The sequence below is a fragment of the Homarus americanus genome, unplaced genomic scaffold (assembly GCF_018991925.1).
Source record: "Homarus americanus isolate GMGI-L3 unplaced genomic scaffold, GMGI_Hamer_2.0 scaffold19318, whole genome shotgun sequence".
Lineage (NCBI taxonomy): Eukaryota > Metazoa > Arthropoda > Malacostraca > Decapoda > Nephropidae > Homarus > Homarus americanus.
Window position 1 is genome coordinate 5,894,137 of NW_024732238.1, and position 25,156 is coordinate 5,919,292.

General features: G+C 52.0%; 1 protein-coding gene across 1 annotated transcript in view; it reads right to left on the reverse strand.

Annotated features, from left to right (window-relative positions):
* LOC121868387 (cytohesin-1-like) overlaps window positions 1-24,944 on the reverse strand; it is a 205,806-nt gene extending 180,862 nt beyond the window's left edge. Inside the window, exon 1 of the mRNA XM_042368954.1 lies at window positions 23,132-24,944. Within this exon, the coding sequence (XP_042224888.1) occupies window positions 23,132-23,180 (49 nt within the window). The 5' untranslated portion in view covers window positions 23,181-24,944. The remainder of the gene's footprint in view (window positions 1-23,131) is intronic.
* Between the last annotated feature and the right edge of the window lie 212 nt (window positions 24,945-25,156).

Genomic DNA, 25,156 nt, shown 5'->3' on the forward strand with positions numbered 1-25,156 from the left:
AGGAACAGTGGGTGGTGGTGAGGGTGGGATATGAACAGGGTGGTGGTGAGGGTGGATAGGAACAGTGGGTGGTGGTGAGGGTGGGATAGGAACAGTGGGTGGTGGTGAGGGTGGGATAGGAACAGTGGGTGGTGGTGAGGGTGGGATATGAACAGTGGGTGGTGGTGAGGGTGGGATAGGAACAGTGGGTGGTGGTGAGGGGGATAGGATGAGGATGGAACAGTGGGTGGTGGTGAGGGTGGGATAGAGTAGCAGCAGGGTGGTGGTGAGGGTGGATAGGAACAGTGTGGTGGTGAGGGTGGGATAGGAACAGTGGGTGGTGGTGAGAGGGATAGGAACAGTGGGTGGTGGTGAGGGTGGGATATGAACAGTGGTGGTGGTGAGGGTGGGATACAGTGGGTGGTGGTGAGGGTGGATAGGAACAGTGGGTGGTGGTGAGGGTGGGATAGGGTAGCAGCAGTGGGTGGTGGTCAAAGCCAGCAGGTGTGGGGGATAGGAACAGTGGGTGGTGGTGAGGGTGGGATAGGGTAGCAGCAGTGGGTGGTGGTCAAAGCCAGCAGGTGTGGGCCGGGTAACAACAATTAGTGGGCAGCGATGACGGGTCCTTCCTGCCTCCCACCACCATATACCCGTCCCTCACCTCCCTCCCTTCATCTGGCACACTCCCTCCAATCCCCCTCCCTCCACCTGCCACACTCCCTCCACCTGCCACACTCCCTCCACCTGTGTTAATGGCTTCCTCTTCATAAATAGAAGCCTCGATTTTACAGACATATATTAATATTCTCTCCATCTTGTTCTTCATTAAATTGAGAGAGAGAGAGAGAGAGAGAGAGAGAGAGAGAGAGAGAGTACAGGTAAATGCTTGATACGGAATAAAGGTGAGTGTTGGGATGGAGGGAAAGGTGAGGTGCGATTCGCTACTGCACTGTACTGGCCAAACACAAGAGAAAACGCCCAGTTACATACATACATACATACATACACACATACCTGTACATACATACATACATACATACATACATACATACATAGACACATACACACACTTGCTAGACGTATATTGACCTCCACCTTCCTCTCCCCCACACACACACACACACACACACACACGCACACACACCCCCTCGGGCCTTATACCCTCGAGGAGCTGCAAGCAAGGATGGGATCACACAAGCGTCACCCGCACGACCTCCTGTCCAACAACCTAACCTAACCTAACCTGACCTGACCTGACCTGCTCACCACCCACGTCTCATTCATCCACCCACCCACCAATTTTGTCATTATCCACCTACCCTCTCCATCCACCACCCATGTTTCTTCCACCCACCCACCAATTTTGTCATTATCCACCTACCCTCTCCATCCACCACCCATGATTCTTCCACCCACCCACCCACCTCCTCACACCACCCACCTGCCTTACCCACCCGTCTCCCCTCCCCACCACCCACCGAACCAACATCTTTGTCTTTGCGTTAGCCAGCCAGTGAGCCAGGCAAGCAGAGCAGGCGGGCGGGCAAGCAAGCAAGCAAGCAGGCAGGCAGGCAGGCAGGCAGGCAGGCAGAGCAGGGCAGGGCAGGCAGGGCAGGGCAGGCGGGTACATGGAGTCATGCACCTGGAGTGTCCTTGAGGCGGGGGGACGGGTTAAAGACCAGACCAGTGAGAGTGCGATGCGGCGGCGGTAGTGGTGATGATACTGGTGGTGATAGTGGTGGTGATGGGTGATAGTGGTGGCGCCGGGCAACACACTCTCCCGACAGTGTCCTGGAATCAAGGTTGTTACACACGCTACTACTATTACTACCACAGTCATTATATCTCCGTGACAGGATGCACATTCACCACACCACCACAAGCAGTAGGCTCACCCCCGCCGTGTGTGTGTGTCATTGCAGTAACTGGGGTAAACGGTATATCCTGTCGCCGTCAGGAGAGAGAGAGAGGAAAAATTCTACCGCGGATAGTGTGTGTGTGTGTGTAAGAGACGGGGGGGAGAAGGTAGACGTTGGAGGGGGGGCGTGGGAGGAAAGGCGGGAGGAGGAACAGGCAGGAGGAGGAGAACACGCGGGAGGAGAAGAAACGTGGGAGGAAAAGGCGGGAGGAGGGGTGGGAGTAGGAAATGGCGGGAGGAGGAAAGGAAGTGAGGGAGGATGGGTAGGTAGGCAGGTGCAGGTGGTGATGGTAGATAGTCACTCACACATCAATGAGGATGCATCACTGTCCATCCTAGTGATTAATGAGGATGTGTGTGTGTGTGTGTGTGTGTGTCGACCACCACGGCGCTGATACCACTCATAATAAGGATGTGAATGGCGAGGATGTGGCAGCGAGAGAGAGAGAGAGAGAGAGAGAGAGAGAGAGAGAGCTGTATCTCCTCTTCAACACCTGTCCACGACCTCTGCTCTTACTACTCCAGCTGTTGTCACTTCTCCAGCTGCTGTCACTGCTGTCTGTCCTGCGGTTGTCATGCCATCACACCACCCATATGACGCATGGAAGCGACTGTGTCTGTCTGTCTTTATTAACCACGCCATGTGTATAATACCCATCGTAGGTCCAGGTGTGTAGGTGTAACGGAGGGTAAGGGGGAGTAAATCACATTCCCACGAAGTAAAAAAAAAAAAAAAAAGATTAATTTGACGGTTAGATGAGATGTGGCCATAATTATACATCTTTCCGGACACGTGAACAGGCGATATGTTCAGTGGTATGAGGTCCCGTTTGTTTACATGAGAACACTTAAAACCAGATTACAATATTCTCAGTGGTATAAAGTTCCCTAAGTTTATGACTAAGTACCCAAAAACGTATCCCTGTGTTGGTATATTCTCAGTGGTATAAAGTTCACTAAGTTTATGACTAAGTACCCAAGAACGTGTCCCTGTGTTGGTATATTCTCAGTGGTATAAAGTTCACTAAGTTTATGACTAAGTACCCAAGAACGTATCCCTGTGTTGGTATATTCTCAGTGGTATAAAGTTCACTAAGTTTATGACTAAGTACCCAAGAACGTGTCCCTGTGTTGGTATATTCTCAGTGGTATAAAGTTCACTAAGTTTATGACTAAGTACCCAAGAACGTATCCCTGTGTTGGTATATTCTCAGTGGTATAAAGTTCACTAAGTTTATGACTAAGTACCCAAGAACGTGTCCTGTGTTGGTATATTCTCCAGTGGTATAAAGTTCACTAAGTTTATGAAAGTACCCAAGAACGTATCCCTGTGTTGGTATATTCTCAGTGGTATAAAAGTTCACTAAGTTTATGACTAAGTACCCAGAACGTATCCCTGTGTTGGTATATTCTCCAGTGGTATAAAGTTCACTAAGTTTATGACTAAGTACCCAGAACGTGTCCCTGTGTTGGTATATTCTCAGTGGTATAAAGTTCACTAAGTTTATGACTAAGTACTTAGAACGTGTCCTGTGTTGGTATATTCTCAGTGGTATAAAGTTCACTAAGTTTATGACTAAGTACCCAAGAACGTGTCCCTGTGTTGGTATATTCTCAGTGGTATAAAGTTCACTAAGTTTATGACTAAGTACCCAGAACGTGTCCTGTGTTGAGGTTATTCTCAGTGGTATATAAAGTTCACTAAGTTTATGACTAAGTACCCAAGAACGTATCCCTGTGTTGGTATATTCTCAGTGGTATAAAGTTCCTAAGTTTATGACTAAGTACCCAGAACGTGTCCCTGTGTTGGTATATTCTCAGTGGTATAAAGTTCACTAAGTTTATGACTAAGTACCCAAGAACGTATCCCTGTGTTGGTATATTCTCAGTGGTATAAAGTTCCCTAAGTTTATGACTAAGTACCCAAGAACGTGTCCCTGTGTTGGTATATTCTCAGTGGTATAAAGCTTCTTATGTTTACGAGTATGACTGAGTACCCAAGAACGTATTGCTGTGTTGGTAAATTCTCAGTGGTATAAGTCCCCCTTTTTCCTTACGACATACACATCTCCCCCTCTCTCCCTCCTTCTCCCTCAATCACTCTCCCTCCCTCTGCCTCAGTCCACCGTCACCCAGGTAGCGGTCAGAGGAGAGGGTAGAGGCGCCTCCACCCAGCCACAAATGGTGTCCTCGCCTGTGTGTTATAAATGGTAACAGTCAGTGCGACTTAATCCTCCCTGGCTCTCTTGTGGTCTGTGACGAGCCGGTACATCCTCTGTCCTAATTATCTCTCTCTCTCTCTCTCTCTCTCTCCTCCCCCCACACACATCTTTCTCTCACTCTCTCTTTTCCACTCATTGTCATACCGTCATCTCCATTCCATCAGTGTCCAACAAAACCCCTCCCACTACTCTCTCTCTCTCTCTCACTACTTCCCGACCCTGACGCCCACCGCACACTCCCTCCCATTACAGTTACAAAGGCCAAATGGGGAAGGACACCAATACATGCAGCCTCTACAGCACTAGACAGACAGACAGACAGACAGACAGGGAGAGGTATATCTTCCTCTTCCACTCCATCTTCTTCCCCCTCTTCATCATCATTTTCATTCTTCTTCTCTTTTTCTTCCTCCTCCTCTCTTCCCACCCATCCCGTTCCCTCCTTCTCCTCATCCATCAGAGAGATAAAGACCCGAAGTCACTTGGTAATTACCCAAATGGGACCAAGAAGCCATGAGACACGGCCAAGCCCACCCGGGTCACGGGACAGGTCACGGCACACACTGAGTCACGCACCATAACCTAGGATACCCGGGGTCACCATACAGAGAGAGAGAGAGAGAGAGAGAGAGAGAGAAAGGGTGGAGGAAAGGGAGAGGAAAAAAGTAGGAGGAAGGAGTAAGAGGGGAAAAAGAGAGGGGGAAGGTACACACAACGACACGTACACACAGCGGCACGCACACACACACCCACATATACAACCCCGCTAATGTGGTAACGAGGACAGCCGGACGTAAGGACGGTGGAAATAACACAAGACACGGAAGGAGCAGAGACACGTACTGGGTGTGGGCAAGAAGTAGTGAGTGTGGGCAGGAAGTAGTGAGTGTGGGCAGGAAGTAGTGAGTGTGGGCAGGAAGTAGTGAGTGTGGGCAGGAAGTATTGGGTGTGGGTATAAATGGGCAAAAATGTTTAAAGGATTGTGTGAAGGAGGGAGCTGAAGTGGTGATGAATGGAGGTAATATCTAGCGTTCGTACCACGAGGACCTCCCACCCCCACCACACAGCCTCCCACCCCCACCGTCTGCCACACACCCTCACCCCCACAACATAGTCTCCCACCCTCACCCCACCACCCCGTCTGCCACACAGCCTCCCACCCACCCACACCACAGCCTCCCACCCACCCACACCACAGCCTCCCACCGCCACCCACCCATACAGCCTCCGGGGTGACAACTTGGCGGGTGCTGATGACCGTGACGCCGCCAAGTCAACACAACGGAAGAGTTATAAGGAAAGTACAGGGTATTGGGGCGATGGGTCGGGTATCCTGAGTCCTTCCCTCGCCCAAGTTATGGTGGGTACAGTTGGAGCGGATACAAGTGGAAGGGGGAGAGGGGGAGGGAGAGGGAGGAGGGGGAGGGAGGAAGGTCAAATTTCTGCATGTAGACCACAGGCAAAGCTCCCGTGTCCTACAGCTTCCGTCTCCTTTTACTCCCCCATTTCATCCCACTTAACCCTTTAGCTTCTCACTCACCTCCCCCCCCTCTCTCTCTCTCACTCACTATCCACACCACGTCCCTCTTCCTCCCTCCCTATCCCATGACACCTCCCCTCTCCCTCATGACACTACCCTTCTACCTCCATCTCTCCCTTTATGACACCTTCCCCACTCCCTTTACGACACGTCTCCTCCCCTTAACGTGACAGTATAGCATTAGCTGCCTCGCCCTCTTGTTAGTCTCCCCGGGTCATGTAGTCACCCTGATTCACTGCATTAACGTTATTACGGTTATTAATTACATGGTTATTGCTATTACGAGACACACGCACGCACATACACCCCCACCAACACACACACCTTACTTACTCTCCCTCTCTCTTCCATAAATTACTCCTCCCCACTCACTTCTCCCCTACCTCCCTCGCCTTATCTTGCCCCTCACCTTCCCTCCCCCCATACCTCAGCTTCTCCTTTCCCCTTCCCTAGCCTCTCCCATATCCCCACAACATTCACACTATAGCCCTTCCCTTCCCTTCCTCACTCTCTCTTCCCTTCATTCCCCTCCCCTCCCTCGCCCCCCTCCCACTCCTCAACACAAACACGACATCCACTTGAGTTGAAATAATAGAAACCGAGTTGAGAAGAGTTCAAGACGAGCTCCTTCCCCCTCCCATCACCCCCCTCCTCCTTCCCCCCTCATCACCCCCCCTCCTCCCTCTCTGCCAAACTACCCTCTTAATCTCTTCCCTTCTATACCTTTCTCTTCTGAGTTTTCTGCTTCATCTCCTCCTCTTCCTCTCTTCTCCTTTCTCTATCCTTATCCCCTCTCCCCTTCTCTCTCTCATTATCATTTTGACTTTCACCTTCCCTTTTCCTTATTCTTCTTCCCTTGACTTGTTTTATCTCCCTTCTCAACCCCAAACCAACCCACCCCCTTTCCTTTCCTCTTCTTTTCTTCTCTTCCATCTGTTCCTCCTCAAGTCTCCTTCCTGTTCCCTTTCCTACCCCCCTCCCCCATCATCCTTCCACTCCACTTTCCTTCTATATCCTTTCTTTTCCCATCTCTCTCTCTCTCTCTCTCTCTCTCTCTCTCTCTCTCTCAGCATCATATTTCACCTCCCGGATGTTATCTCAGACTTGCCTTTAACAAGCACTTAATCAGACACCGAAACTAACCTCCTGATTCGCCCTACTTGTCAACCATGTTCTCCCAACTACCTCATTAGCCTCACCTTCCAGCCACAACAAGCCATTAACAACACTAATTATAAACTCGGTAATCAAACCACCGACGTTATACAGCTACAGGTGAGCTTACAGGTAATTAAATTTCAGGAGGTTACAGTATCTAAACAGTAATTAGGGACAATATAATAGGTATACAGGTTGTGGTACAGATACAGGTGGGCGAGTTGAAACAAGATTATACACACACACACACACACACACACACACACACACACACACACACACACACACACACACACACTGTTAATCTCACTTACCCAAACTAAGACTCCATGTATCACCCCCTCTCCCCCCAGTTAATCACCCTTCTTCCCCACATGGCCTTGTTAACCGTCATCATGCTCATTAACCCCACCTTAAGAGAGCCACAGGGACCGCTAACAACCAATTAGAGCCTGACTTCCCTCCTATATCAATCAGCGCTACTAATTCTAAATGTCGTTTGAGTCTGATGCGTCATTGTTTACGGTGTTTATTAAGTCCCTCGGTGTGTGTGTGTGTGTGTGTCTGTCTGTACGGGGTGTTTACAAACGACTATGAATTACACTGGCAGATAGGATTATAGTGAACGCATAAAGACTCTACATAATGCGTTCTTTATCCCGCATGATACATATCAGGGCGAGCATAGTAACAACAACAACAACAACAACAACAACAACAACAATAATAACAATAGGTGTAATCTTGGTATTCAGGAGGCCAAGGATGTGACCAAAATTAAATACAAAAAGGAACAAAGGAAGGAGAGAGAGAGACTTCTGCCGTGATGTTTGCAAAATTTTCTCAACATTTCTAGACACCAGGAAAGAAAATGACGTTCGTGCCTTGAATGTGAGTCGTGGGTGAGTGGGAGAGGGGCGGGGTGAGTGGGAGAGGGGCAGGGTGAGGTGGGAGGGGGCGGGGTGGGAAGCGGGGGTGGGAGGGAGAGGGGTGGGGTGTGAGGGAGAGGGTAAAGGGACGAGTGAGGGAGGGGGTTTGGGGGAAGGGGAGTTAGGATTTGAGGAGGGCAGGGGTGGGGGTGGGGTGGGGGGGTGGTAGGCGTGGGAGAATAACTGTCCTAAATGTTGGGTGGCACAACAGTCTTCCGTGACCGTAACTCTGATCACCACCCATCCCACCCACTCCACCCCACCCCACCCATCCACCCACTACACCACTACTGAATTCCTCTATATACGTTAAATGAAGGCTCTTGGCACCCACGGAGAGAATAAGGTGCGTGTTGTAATTTGATGATGAGGGTGATGATGATGATGACGATGGTGGTGGTGATGATGATGATGGTGATCCGTGTAAGCACCATGCAATATATCAACATTAACCAGGTGTACAATAATTAATCTGACCCACCGTGCATAATAATTGTACCTCACCTCACCTGCCCTCACCTGCTTACTAACCTCCCCCCCCCGTTCCCCTCACCGACACCACCCCTCCCCCCAAACCAACCCATGTGTATGTCCCCTCCAATCATCAACAAATATCCTCCATCCTTTCCCTCATCACCTCCCCTCACCTACCACCACTATCCTTCCCCTCGTCCCCACTAACCTGTCAACCACCCACCGTGTTCTTCCATCATCAACTACCACCACCCCTTCCTGTGCTATCATTACTCACCAACCACCATCCATCCATCCACCCAACCCATTCCTCCCTCAGTAACTACCAGCCGCATCCCCCCCCTCTCTATCATCAACCACCACAATCCCTCCCTTATAACCACCTACTGTAGCTTCCCTCGCCACCACCACCACTAACCACCCTCCCTACCTTCCACCCCCCCTCACCACTACCCCTACCCGATTTCCTTCCTTAAATCACCCCTACCACCACCTTTCCCCTACCCCCACCACCCCCTATCGTATCAAGTATTACTACCGCACCCACCATCCTCCCCACCCCCGACTAAGCCAGATTAAAGTCACTACCTGTCTAGTTACGATGCTAATTAACCCACAGGTGAACGGTACTGTACCTGTAACCGTTCCGCTCTAGCTTGGATATTTCACACGTCCGGTCTAGCATATATATATATATATATATATATATATATATATATATAACTTAACTACTCTCTTCCGCAATTTACAAACTCAATCACCGAGAGAGAGAGAGAGAGAGAGAGAGAGAGAGATTATCATCATCCCATAACCCAAAATCCACACGAATATAAATTAATTGAAAGACCATTGGATTTTATTTTATTCCTCATATTAAAAGTTCAGACTAAATCCACTTTATGTATTTGTTTTCCCCCCAAAATGTTGTAATTAATAGGACGATAAACTGGTCCAACAGCATTCAATTTTTCTCCCAGTATTAAAAATTTTCAGCGCACACTATTATTCCGTTATGTAATCCGTAATAAAGGATAGGAACAAAATATATTCAAATCACAAATTAAATGTTCAGTTATGTGTGTGACGTAATTATTAACCAAGAATAAACAATTATTACATTACAGCGTCGATACAATGTTTATTATATAGTCATTATTATACCTACTGCACCTACTATAATAATAAAAATGCTAATAAAATGTTTAATTTAATATCAGTTGTGTACATTGTTACATAACCCGTATTAACAACTAAATGTAAACAACAATATTTCACATTAATAGCAAACAAAATATAAGACCCAAACAATATAACATTTTATAACAAACATAAAAATACTCATGAAATAATAAAAAAAATAAAAATAAAATAATAATAATAATAATAATAATAATAATAATATCCTTCAACTCGTCTCCACCACCACCCGTTCACCCCCATACCTCCGAGGGATCCGGTAACCTACTTACATGTGAAGGGGTCATTAACCTCGTCAACCAGCTACCCACTTAATTACACCATAATGAGCCCCCCCCCACCACTGAGGTCGACAATAAACAATATGTTGTGCTGTTCCTCCACTTCCTGTGTACCGCTGCCTCCACCATCACCACCATCACTCTCACCAACACCACCACTACCACCCCCGCCACCATCACTCCTCCCCTCACCACTACCACCATTACCTTCCCTTCCATCTCTCCCTCATCATCCTTCCCTTTCTTTAATTTTTACCGAGGCCCTGGAGACGAGGGAAGGGGAGGGGAAGTGTGGCCACCCCATCTTTCCCCCCTCTCTTCCCCTCCCCTGCACACAAGGTACAGTTCACAACGGGAGAGAGGGGAGACGAGAAGTGTAGCCACCCCATATCTTCCCCTCACATCCCCCTTCCCCTCAGAGGAGATATAAGTCACTAAGAGGAGAGGGGAGACGGGAAGTGTGGTCACCTATCTCTTCCCTCTTCCTCTCACCTCACCTCTTCCCTACGTAAAGCCCTCCACAGACGAGGAAGAGGTGGGGGGGTGAAGAGGGGGAGAGGGGAGGAGGGAGATAGAAAGTAAGAGCCCTCTCTCTCTCTCTTTCTCCTCTTCCCCCAGGGGGTGAGGGGAAGCGGGGAAGGGAGAAGGGGAGATTATAACCAAGGGCCCACGTGACTGCCACCGGGGAGCCAGGCCGGAAGTCTCCCTCCCTCCGACAGACAGACAGACGGGTAGCCAGAAAAAGACACACACACACACACACACACACACACACACACACACACACACACACACACACACACACACACACACAACACTTTTCAGGTTAAGGAAACTGTTGCCAAGACCCACGCCCTATAACCCCCCCTCCCTTCCTTCTCTCCCGGGTAATTTCTGCCAGCCAAGCCTCCTATATACTCTCTGCAAGATTAAACACACACACACAGACACACAAAGATAGGTAGTACCTCTCTCTCTCTCTCCCAAGAAAGAAAGAAAGAAAGAAAGAAAGAAAGAAAGAAAGAAAGAAAGAAAGGCGGCGGGAGTGCTGGCGGAGGTGGAGGCAATAATCTGGTGGTGAAGAGGAGAATCACTGGAGATCTTGTCGAGGGGCGCCACTCTACTGCCAGGGAGGAGCACCGCACCCTAACACACACTCTCTCTCTCTCTCTCTCTCTCTCTCTTTAACACCACAGCTATGGAGAGAGAGAGAGAGAGAGAGAGGTATAAGTAAAAAATCCCCGTAAAAACACACACACACACTGTAAATAACACACCATGTAAATCACTGTAAACACACACCACGCACTAGACAGCAGTGAATATTCAAATCTTGTCCACTAGTGTCGAATCAAAACGTAAAAAATCACGAGCTTGACGCAGTTATCGACCCATGTAAATCCTGTCAGAGATTTTTTTTTTACAGCTCACAGTTACAATTTACACATTTACCCGAGCGTGATTCCCTTCCCATATGCTCCCCTTTATCACAAAACGTAAATAGAAATAAAATAAAAAGTGAATGAAAATGAATAACATAGTTTAAGATTTTCAATGACTTTTTTAAGAGTTAAGCTAAAAGATTCTACATTAATCCTATTTCATTGTTTTCTACCACCACTACAACTATTTTATACCACTATCATTGTTTTCTACCACCACTACAACTATCTTATACCACTATCATTGTTTTCTACCACCACTACAACTATTTTATACCACTATCATTGTTTTCTACCACCACTACAACTATCTTATACCACTATCATTGTTTTCTACCACCACTACAACTATCTTATACCACTATCATTGTTTTCTACCACCACTACAACTATTTTATACCACTATCATTGTTTCTACCACCATTACAACTATCTTATACCACTATCATTGTTTTCTACCACCACTACAGCTATCTTATACCACTATCATTGTTTTCTACCACCACTACAACTATTTATACCACTATCATTGTTTCTACCACCACTACAACTATCTTATACCACTATCATTGTTTTCTACCACCACTACAACCTCTTATACCACTATCATTGTTTTCTACCACCACTACAACTATTTTATACCACCTCACGTTCAGTATAATCCCAGCTGACTGACACACGCTCGCCTATAGTCCCAGATCACTACCACACCAACCACAATCCGTCAACCACTCTCTCACCAACCACACACATACCAACCACAATCCCTAACCACACCTGCAGGACACACAAGTATTATTTCAGGTGAGTCAGACAAGCCCCCCAACACAATCCCCCTCGCCCCCAGCCACGCCCCCCACATGACAGCAACCACCCCACCCCATCAACCCCGCCGCTCACCCATGGTACACACGATGCTATAGGGTACGAGAGAGGGGTGGTGCGAGGTACGGGGACACACACACACACACACACACACACACACACACACACACACACACACACACACACACACACACACACACACACACACACACACACACACACACACACACACACCTCCCCAGTGACAGTATTAGTGGTAGCACGTGCGGTAGACCCAGTGAGGCAGAACCCATGTGGTGGTATGTGGAGGGTATCAGTGGGCAGGTCATATGGTAGGATCAATGAGACGGAACTAGTGGAGATGGTGGTGATAGCGGGAGCACGTGTGGTAGGGCTATTGTGAGTGGGGTGGTGGTGGTAACAATCAATGCCATATTGATCAGGCCCAAACAAACACACACACACACACACACACACACACACACACACACACACACACACACACACACACACACACACACACACACACACACACACACACACCTCCCCAGTGACAGTATTAGTGGTAGCACGTGCGTAGACCCAGTGAGGCAGAACCAATGTGGTGGTATGGAGGGTATCAGTGGGCAGGTCATGGTAGGTCAAGAGACGGAACTAGTGGAGATGGTGGTGATAGGACGTGTGGTAGGGTATTGTGGTGGGTGGGTAACAATCAATGCAACATATTGATCAGGCCCAAACACACACACACACACACACACACAACAAGAGGTTGGAGGTAGCGCGGCGCCACACACACACACACACACACACACACACACACACACACACACACACACACACACACCTGCACGCCATGCAACATGTCACCCAGGCCTCCAGTGTGGCACGCCATACACTTACCCTACGTTTCCCCTCTCCGCCTCCAGGTAAAGGTGGCACCCATATAACCACACCTCAGGCACTGCTGGTGGCACCCCATACACCACACCTCAGGCACTCCGGGTGGCACCCCATACACCACACCTCAGGCACTGCTGGTGGCACCCCATACACCACACCTCAGGCACTGCTGGTGGCACCCCATACACACACCACACCTCAGGCACTCCGGGTGGCACCCCATGCACACCACACCTGGGCACTGCTGGTGCCACCACACCACCTTGGGCACTGCTGGTGGCACCCCATACACCACCTCAGGCACTCCGGGTGGCACCCCACACCACACCTAGGCACTGCTGGTGGCACCCATACACCACACCTCAGGCACTCCGGGTGGCACCCCATACACCACCTCAGGCACTGCTGGTGGCACCCATACCACCACACCTCAGGCACTGCTGGTGGCACCCCATACACCACACCTTGGGCACTGCTGGTGGCACCCTACACCACACCTCAGGCACTCTGGGTGGCACCCCATACACCACCTTGGGCACTGCTGGTGGCACCCCATACACCACACCTTGGGCACTGCTGGTGGCACCCATACACCACACCTCAGGCACTCTGGGTGGCACCCATACACCACACCTTGGGCACTGCTGGTGGCACCCCATACACCACACCTTGGGCACTGCTGGTGGCACCCATACACCACACCTCAGGCACTGCTGGTGGCACCCATACACCACACCTCAGGCACTGCTGGTGGCACCCCATACACCACACCTAGGCACTGCTGGTGGCACCCGTACACCACACCTCCAGGCACTCGGTGGCACCCATACACCACACCTTGGGCACTGCTGGTGGCACCCCGCACACCACACCTCAGGCACTCGTTGGCACCCCATACACCACACCTTGGGCACTGCTGGTGGCACCCCATACACCACACCGGGCACTGCTGGTGGCACCCCGTACCACCTCAGGCACTGCTGGTGGCACCCTGTACACCACACCTCAGGCACTGCTGGTGGCACCCCATACACCACACCTCAGGCACTCGGGTGGCACCCCATACACCACACCTTGGGCACTGCTGGTGGCACCCCATACACCACACACCTTGGGCACTGCTGGTGGCACCCATACACCACACCTCAGGCACTGCTGGTGGCACCCCATACACCACACCTCAGGCACTGCTGGTGGCACCCCATACACACCACCTCAGGCACTCTGGGTGGCACCCCATACACCACACCTTGGGCACTGCTGGTGGCACCCCGTACACCACACCTCAGGCACTCCGGGTGGCACCCCATACACACCACACCTTGGGCACTGCTGGTGGCACCCCATACACCACACCTCAGGCACTGCTGGTGGCACCCTGCCACCACACCTCAGGCACTGCTGGTGGCACCCCATACCACCACACCTGGGCACTGCTGGTGGCACCCCATACACCACACTCCAGGCACTCGGGTGGCACCCATACACCACACCTTGGGCACTGCTGGGGCACCCGCACACCACACCTCAGGCACTGCTGGTGGCACCCATACACCACCTCAGGCACCGGGTGGCACCCATACACCACACCTTGGGCACTGCTGGTGGCACCCCATACACCACACCTCAGGCACTGCTGGTGGCACCCCATACACCACACCTCAGGCACTGCTGGTGGCACCATACACCACCTCAGGCACTGCTGGTGGCACCCATACACCACACCTCAGGCACTGCGGTGGCACCCCATACACCACACCTCAGGCACTGCTGGTGGCACCCCATACACCACACCTCAGGCTGCTGGTGGCACCCCATACACCACACCTCAGGCACTCCGGGTGGCACCCCATCCACCACACCTTGGGCTGCTGGTGGCACCCCATACACCACACCTCAGGCACTCCGGGTGGCACCCATACACCACACCTCAGGCACTCGGGTGGCACCCCATACACCACACCTCAGGCACTGCTGGTGGCACCCCATACACCACACCTCAGGCTGCTGGTGGCACCCTACACCACCTCAGGCACTGCTGGTGGCACCCCACCCACCTCAGGCACTGCTGGTGGCACCCCGTACCACACCTCAGGCACTCCAGGTGGCACCCTTACACCACACCTCAGGCTGCTGGTGGCACCCATACACCACACCTCAGGCACTCCGGGTGGCACCCCATACACACACCTCAGGCTGCTGGTGGCCCCATACACCACACCTCAGGCACTGCTGGTGGCACCCCATACACCACACCTCAGGCACTGCTGGTGGCACCCCATACACACCACACCTTGGGCACTGCTGGTGGCACCCCACACACCACACCTCAGGCACTGCTGGTGGCACCCCACACACCACACCTCAGGCACTCCTGGTGGCACCCATACACCACACCTTGGGCACTGCTGGTGGCACCCCATACACCACACCTCAGGCACTGCTGGGTGGCACCCCATACACCACACCTCAGGCACTCCGGGTGGCACCCCATACACCACACACCTCAGGCACTGCTGGTGGCACCCCACCACCACACCTCAGGCACTGCTGGTGGCACCCATACACCACCTCAGGCACTCCGGGTGGCACCCCATACACCACACCTCGCACTGCTGGTGGCACCCGTACACCACACCTCAGGCACTCCTGGGTGGCACCCCATACACCACACCTCAGGCACTGCTGGTGGCACCCCATACACCACACCTTGGGCACTGCTGGTGGCACCCCATACACCACACCTCAGGCACTCTGGTGGCACCCATACACCACACCTCAGGCACTGCTGGTGGCACCGCCACACCACACCTGGGCTGCTGGTGGCACCCCATACACCTCAGGCACTCGGTGGCACCATACACCACACCTCAGGCACTGCTGGTGGCACCCCATCACCACACCTTGGGCACTGCTGGTGGCACCCTACACCACACCTAGGCACTGCTGGTGGCACCCCAACACCACCTCAGGCACTGGGTGGCACCCATACACCACACCTCAGGCACTGCTGGTGGCACCCCATACACCACCTCAGGCACTCCGGGTGCCCCATACACCACACCTGGGCACTGCTGGTGGCACCCCATACACCACACCTTGGGCACTGCTGGTGGCACCCCACACACCACCTCAGGCACTCGGGTGGCACCCCACACCACACCTCAGGCACTGCTGGTGGCACCCCATACACCACCTCAGGCACTCCGGGTGGCACCCCACACACCACACCTCAGGCACTGCTGGTGGCACCCATACACCACCTCAGGCACTGCTGGTGGCACCCCATACCCACCTCAGGCACTGCTGGTGGCACCCATACACCACCTTGGGCACTGCTGGTGGCACCCATACCCCACACCTGGGCACTGCGTGGCACCCCATACACACCACACCTCAGGCACTCGGGTGGCACCCCATACACCCTCAGGCACTGCTGGTGGCACCCCATACACCACACCTCAGGCACCATGGTGGCACCCCATACCACCACACAGGGCACTGCTGGTGGCACCCATACACCACACCTTGGGCACTGCTGGTGGCACCCCACCACACCTTGGGCACTGCTGGTGGCACCCGCCACCACCTCCAGGCACTCGGGTGGCACCCATACCACCTCAGGCACTGCTGGGTAGCGGCGCCCCATACACCACACCTCTGGGCACTCCCGGGTGGCACCCACCACACCTCCGGGCACACTGCTGGTGGCACCCCAGCCACACCACCACCTCCCAGGCACTGCTGGTGGCACCCCATACCACCACACCTCAGGCACTCCGGGTGGCACCCATCACCACCACACCTTGGGCACTGCTGGTGGCACCCCATACACCACACCTTGGGCACTGCTGGTGGCACCCATACACCACACCTCAGGCACTCCCGGGTGGCACCCCATACACCACACCTCAGGCACAACAGGTGGCACCCCATACACCACCTGCCTCCAGGCACTCCGGGTGGCACCCCCATCCACCACACCTCGGGCACTGCTGGTGGCACCCATACACTTACACCTCAGGCACTGCTGGTGGCACCCCATACACACCACACACCTTGGGCACTGCTGGTGGCACCCGTACCACCACACCTCGGGCACTCTGGGTGGCACCCCATACACCACACCTTGGGCACTGCTGGTGGCACCATACACACCACACCTTGGGCACTGCTGGTGGCACCCCCATACACCACACCTCAGGCACTGGGTGGCACCGCCACCACAGCAGGCACTGCTGGTGGCACCCCATACACACCACACCTTGGGCACTGCTGGTGGCACCTGCCACCACACCTCAGGCACTGCTGGTGGCACCCACCCACCACCACACCTCCAGGCACTGCAGTGGCACCCACTCACCACACCTCAGGCACTGCTGGTGGCACCCCACCACCACCTCAGGCACTCCGGGTGGCACCCATACACCACACCCAGCCAGGCACTGCTGGTGGCACCCCACTGCACCACACCTCAGGCACTCGGGTGGCACCCATACACCACACACCTTGGGCACTGCTGGGTGGCACCCATACCACCACCTTGAGGCACTGCTGGTGGCACCCCGTACACCACACCTCAGGCACTGCTGGGTGGCACCCCGTGCACCACACCTCCAGGCACTGCTGGTGGCACCCATACACCACACCTCAGGCACTCCCGGTGGCACCCCACTTTACCACACCTTGGGCGCCGCTGGGGTGGCACCCCATACACCACCTTAGGCACTGCTGAGGTGGCACCCGCCACCACACCTCAGGCACTGCTGAGGCACCCCATACACCACACCTCCAGGCACTGCTGTGCCCATCACACCACCTCAGGCACTCCTGGGTGGCACCCACTCCCCACCACACACCTTGGGCACTGTGGTGGCACCCGTACCTCACACCTCAGGCCTCCAGGTGGCTGCATACCTTGGGCACTGCTGGTGGCACCCATACCTCACACCTCAGGCACTGCTGGTGGCACCCGTACACCACCTCCAGGCACTGCTGGTGGCACCCCATACACACACCACACCTTGAGCTGCTGGTGCACCCATACCCACACCTCTGAGGCACTCGGGTGGCACCATACCCACCACCTTGGGCACTGCTGGTGGCACCCATACCCACCACACCTCCCAGGCACTGCTGGTGGCACCACCACCACACCTCCAGGCACTCGGGTGGCACCCATACACCACACCTTGGGCACTGCTGGTGGCACCCATTACACCACACCTCCAGGCACTGCTGGTGGCACCCCTCCCCACCACACCTCAGGCACTGCTGGTGGCACCCATCTGCCACCCCTCCAGGCACTGCTGGGTGGCACCCCATACACCCACCCTCAGGCACTTTCCAGCAGGTGGCACCCCCGCCACCGCCACCACCTCCAGGCACTGCTGGTGGCACCCATACACACCACACCTCAGGCACTGCTGGTGGCACCCATACCACACCTCAAGGCACTCCGGGTGGCACCCCATACCTGCACACCTTGGGCACTGCTGGGTGGCACCCATGCCACCACACCTCAGGCACTCGGGTGGCGCCTACACCACACCCTCCAGGCACTCCGGGTGGCACCATGCCACCACCTCCCAGGCCTGCTGGGTGGCACCCCACATACACCACACCTCAGGCACTGCTGGTGGCACCCGCCACCACACCTCAGGCACTGCTGGTGGCACCCACTCCACCACACCTCAGGCACTGCTGGTGGCACCCATGCCACACCACCTCAGGCACTCCAGGTGGCGCCGTACACCACACCTCCAGGCACTGCTGGTGGCACCCACCCTGCCTCCAGGCACTCCGGGTGGCACCCGCCACCACACACCTCCAGGCTGCTGGTGGCACCATACCACACCTCAGGCACTGCTGGGTGGCACCCATACACCACCTCAGGCACTGCTGGGTGGCACCCCATACACCACACAGGCTGCTGGTGGCACCCCATACCACCACACCTCAGGCACTGCTGGGTGGCACCCTACTCCACCACACCTCAGGCACTCCGGGTGGCACCCCATACCCCTCACACCTTGGGCCTGCTGGTGGCACCCCATACACCACACCTCCAGGCACTGCTGGTGGCACCCTCCCACCACCTCAGGCACTCCGGGTGGCACCCATACCCACCACACCTCCAGGCACTGCTGGTGGCACCCCATACCCACCACACCTCAGGCACTGCTGGTGGCCAATACGTACCCACACCTCAGGCACTCCAGGTGGCACCCCAAGCACCACCCAGGCACATCCGGACCACACCCCGGAACAACATCAATACACAGCGTACGTCACGACCCAACACCCCAACCCGCCACGCCCACTGATCGAGCCTGTCGGGGAAGAGGGAAGGAAAGTGGAAGAAGATGAAGGAAGAGGAGAAAAAGAATGAAAAGGAGGAGAAGAGGAGGAAGAAGGGTGGTAAAAAGAATAGGGAATGGAGAAAAAAGGAATGAAAGGTAAGCGTGAGTGGGCAGGAGGTGTAAGGAGAGAGAGAGAGAGAGAGATTCCTACATTAAATCATCAATCTGAAACTTCCACATCATCACCTACTAATACCAATAATAGAGTCGTCAACATATCATTAGTACCCACAACAACAACCAGGTGTATCTTCAACGTTGCCACCTTTGAAGAACCGAACCTAACCTAACCATACCGACAAGACCATGGTTATACACAACACTCCCTAGATACAAAACTCCTCGACGCCATTGTATACATTATAAACTGACATGGCTGGAAGATAAACGTCATTATTTATCATTTAATAATCTTCTACCATTTATTATCACGTCTTTCATTTATCTCAAGACTTCCCGTGTGAGATATCAAGGTTGTAGCACCATCACAGCCCACGACACTAAATACCACCATCACCACTATAAACACGCCAGCACTATCACCACCACTATCTCCTCCCTTCACCACCATCGCCAACATCACCCTCACCACCAAAGATGTTCTCCAGGCGGGCAGTGATGGAGACGGAGTTCTATATCATGCCCCAGCTGTTTAAACCCCCATAAACTGCCTCACTATCCTTCCGTCAACACACTGCTACATGATGGAGGGTGAGGGAGGGGTGGGAGAGGGTGAGGGAGAGGTGAGAGGGTGAGGGAGGGGTGAGATGGAGGGGTGAGAGGGAGGTGAGGGTTTGGGAGCACCATGGATGATGTTCCTCACCTCTCCTTCACCTCACCCAGCCAGGTATAATGACAGGTGCTCATCTCTCCACCCTTTAACACAAAACCTGTCCCTCATGTTAGTTATTTATCAGTAAGGTGCAAAACTATCCACTAGTTTATTTATATACAACAAACAATACTACTACTACGACTACTACTACTTCTAATAATGCTAATAATAATAACACTGGTCACCTTCCCTTGCCTCTGGGTCCTGTCCCCCCTAGTAGGCAAATTTTCCCTAATGCAACGTCTAATTTCCCTAGTATTATGTCTAATCTCCCTAATATTGCGTCTAATCTCCCTAATTGCGTCTAATCTCCCTAATATAGCGTCCAATCTCCCTAATACTGCGTCTAATCTCCCTAATACTGTGTGTAATTTCCCTAGTATTAATCTCCCTAATACTGTGTGTAATTTCCCTAGTATTAATCTCCCTAATACTGTGTGTAATTTCCTAGTATTGTATCCAATCTCCCTAGTATTGAGTCTTATCTCCTTAGTACTACGTCTAATTCCCTAAGTGCACCGTCTAACTTCCCTGGGTCAACGTTTCATCTCCCGAGTGGTTTGTACCGTCACTCTCCATCCTTACGCCATCCTTCCTCACCTCACAGGAAGCCGACAGCACCCGTCACTGCCCCCCAATGCACACCCCCACCAGGTAACCCCGCTACCGCCCCCGGGTACCCCACCACCCCCACCAGGTACCCCGCCACCAGGTATTCCACCACCGTCACCAGGTACCCTACCATGCCCCCAGGTACCCGTCAACACCCGTCACCCCCCCAGCAAGACGGTAGGGACCTGGGGGCAGGAGATGGGACAAGCGCACTACAAAGCCTCCGTCAATCAGCGGATCAAGCAAGCGGAAATATCCACTGCAAAAAGAATTGTGTCCTTGAAACCATGTCACCTCGGCCTACATACTGCTAAGGCCGTGTCAGTGTAAGCTACGTGTCCCCCAATCCCGGTCCTACTGAGGCCCGTGTCAGCAGGCAGCGACACGGGACAAAGGCAATCACGTCACGGGGGCAGGGAGGACCCGTTGACAACCTAGCTGAGGGGCTCGCTGACACCGACTGACGGACAACACACGTCATTTCCTCCTCCCCCGACTGACCATAATGCCATGTTAATTGACGTGACCCAAATTATTTACAAAAAAAATAAAAAAAAATAACTACCAACATGTTAATAATTCGTAATTGAAGCTTATTTATACAGCTTACTGATTGATAAAGCTTAATGACCCAAACAAAAGGGTAAAAATGAGAAAATAGAAATGAACGATAATAATACTACTAATAATAATAACAAACAGACGGACGATATTACTATTTAACAAAACACAAAAGCAAATCAACAAAACGAAAACAGCAGAAAAAAAAGAGATCCTTCAACACAAATGACAAAAAAAAAAGACGAGCAATAAACCTAATAATAAAAAATAAATAAAAATAAATAAAAAACAAAACAGGATGCCGCCCGATAATGACCAAAAATTATTACCAACTCAGAGAAAAAACACAATTGATGAGAAAAAAAAATGCCACGACAAAAATGTAAAACAGGACACAAGGACGATAGGCTGATAAACAATGTACAAAACGGAAATAAAACAACTGTCAGCATTATCATCATCATCATCATCATCATCATCATCATCATCATCCTCTCTCTTACACGAGTCGCTTAAGAGTTCTATCTCTCTCTCCCTATATACCTCAGTCTCCCCCTTCCCTCTTCCTTTCCCTCTTTCATCCTCCCTACCCTTAATTTCCCCTTTACTGTCGCCTACCTTTCATCCAGACTCTCATCATTTCCCCTCACGTCCCCTCTCTCCATAATCCCCTTCCCTCCTCCTCTTCCCCAACAGACTTCACACCTCTTTCCCATCTCACCCCCTCTCTCCCTCACCTCTTCACCATCACTCCCCCCCTTCTCTCCCTCACCTCCCTGGCGAGTTTAGGACACAATGTGGGTCTCTCTCAGCCCAGGGCTTTAGTAAGTCAGGCACAGGTCTGATGGCTCTCCCTTACTCCCACCCTCTCCCTCTCTCACCCCCTCCCTCCCTCTAACACGTGTTCCTTTCTCATCTCTCTCTCTCTCTCTCTCTCTCTCTCTCTCTCTCTCTCTCTCTCTCTCTCTCTCTCTCTCTCTCTCTCTCTCTCTCCACTTGTGCTTATTTACGTTCTCTCCCTCACACCTGAACACCCTCACACGCCATAACATGCAATTAAGTTATCATTACCACTATTATTACCTGACGCTTCTCGCCCCTAACATGGGAACGCCTGTCTAACACACACACACACACACACACACACACACACACACACACACACACACACACACACACACACACACACACACACACACACACACCACCGCCGCCCCACCCACACACTCGCAATCCCGCCCCTCCCACACACACAACACCGTCCCTCCCACACACAAACTCACAACACCGCCCCTCTCACACACTCACGGCGCCCACCACCACAAGTTTCCCACGCCCAGAGGAAACAGGAAGCAGCCCAAAAGTCAGTTAGTTAGATCACTTACCACTGGGCTTGGCTCTCCCCTTCCTTGTTTAACTCATCAATCCTAAAATATTACCCTTATATATCTCCTCCAGGAAAAATTCAGTCAGTCAGTCAGTCAGTCAAGTCAGTTATACCGTCAGTCAGTCAGTTATACCATCAGTCAGTCAGTCACTTGGTTGTGTGGAGGAAGACCAAAACCAGATCTCTCCCCTATTCTTTCAATAACTCCAAAGTCAACTCACTCCCAAGATTTTATAACTCCCACACTCCAAATCATCTCCCCCTCACCTCACCTCACTCCCATAAACTCAATCTATGTTTTCCTTCACATTCATCTACCTAATTCCCTTTACCTGAGCGTCGAATAATTACCTTTTTATTATCAATTTACCTCCTTTACTACACGTCATAGCTCAGCCTTTTTAATAACTCATGATCAAAAACTCACCTGAGGAACTTAATTCACTCCGATATGCTCCATCTTAATTAAACACACACACACACCAGGTACAGAGGCCAACACTTACATTTATTAACAGTGTTTTCCATGCTTGAGGCGGTGTCCAAACTGGGCATCTTGTGGTAATCAGGAAGCAGAAACACCAGTACCAGCAGAAGCGGCAGCAGCGGGTGGGTAGGAGTAAAAGCAGGAGTTCCCCGGGGGGTGGTGGGTGGGGAAGGAGGGGGTGTAAGCTCTTGAGAAGGACCCCTCCTCCAGAAGTACTGTACGGACTCCTGCTAGGCCTCACCACACACAGAGGAACAGAGTCTTAACATACTGGCGGTGGTGATGTCAGCGTCGTGGGTGTTAAAACGTTTCTCACCCCAGATCAAAAAAACAATCCCTAATCACTTCAGGGTTCCAGATGTAAACAAACACTTACGGTTGCTCTCTCACTTCACTCTGAGACACAAGTGTTTATACATACTGACCACCTAAACGTTTCTCACTATTTCAGCTTAATGAGGAAGATTCACCCCCAAAATTACAGATCACCAAAAGTGTTTCTCATCCTCTAAGCCAACACGTTTCTCACTAGTTAGATCACTACCACAAGAAACACACTTTCCTCCTCCGCCAGACAGACACACAGTAAATTTTTTCCTCTCGTCAGCCGCTTCACTACACCGACCTTAGCACCGAGACTAATTAACGTAAATAAAGACGATGTTATCTTTTTTTTTCTACACACCACACATCCTTGACTTGATCTCCTTCAAGTTATAACTCGCCCTCAGACCATAGCTTGAATCTGTTTACGACCTGGTCCTTGTAGTCGTAGCAGTTTAATTATGTGTCGTCGTAGTAGTAGTAGAATAATCCAAGTCGTTTTCGGTTGTGGTAGAGTTAATCCATGTCACTTAAATTTCAGGTAAAGAAAATCCAGCCAGTGTTAATCCGTGTCACTTCAAATCCTGGCAGAATAATCCAGAATTAGCCGCTTCCCAAAGGCTAGTGAAGGCGATGCAATCAATCGAGTCCCTGTGATTGCTCGCTGCTGCAGTCCCCTCAATACAGGTCACAGCGCATCACCACCACACCACTTTGTAATCTGTATCAAACATGGACTTTTCTATCCATCAATCGTGGTCTTTCAATCCAATTCACCCTCAATCGTGATCTAGTACTCGCTTGCAACACTCCTCTAACACGAATCACACCACCACTACCACCACACTAGTTAATATACACCAATTCGTAGACTTTCAATCCACCATCAACTGTGGCGTGTGCGAGTGTGTGTGTGGTAGCGACAGTTTCCCTACTCGCTGGGCCGCCACGTGAGGACCAGAATCCAGTGAGGGTATTGGAGGGAGGGAGGGAACATGACACACACACACTACCACCTCACCCCCCCGTGCCATCACCACTCCAGAAGCTCCACATCACCAATAGCCTTTAATCAATATAGTTGTGAATTCCACCAAGGAGCAAGAGGAGAGAGGGGGGTGGTTCTGCCTTGCTCTCGTAGTCTCCCAACAGACGTAAAGTGATCCTGGGGTGTAATTTGCTTTACGGCTTCCGCTGCTCCCCCACACTGGCTAGCCCGTAGCCTTATTCACGCTCCTACAACTTCCCTCCACCTCGTCCACCGTCGCACACTTAAAACACAGGTACCTCCTATCCAGGTGGGGTATTTAAATTTCACCTCGTCGCTACACACGCGCACAATGTTTACTTCTTGTATAACGGTGTGGAGTCGCTCACCAGCTTGCACGGGGAGTGGGGCCGATGCAGTCACATTAATCCATTAAGTTTTCTAAAGTGATTCACTGAGGTACGGGTAATGTGCGTGTGGGAAAAGATAGCGGGACACAGCGACCTCTCCTCAACGTACGTCACGGAGACACTAAGGTGAGTTTGTGGCCGCGCGGTTGATCCTGGCCCGGGCACAACGTTGCCAATTTCTCAATAAACAACCGAGAGGCGCCAACTCCCACGTTTTTGAATACCATTATTGGGAAAAGCATCTCACACACACACACACACACACACACACACACACACACACACACTTAATGGTCCTTATCCAATATTATCTTACCCATTA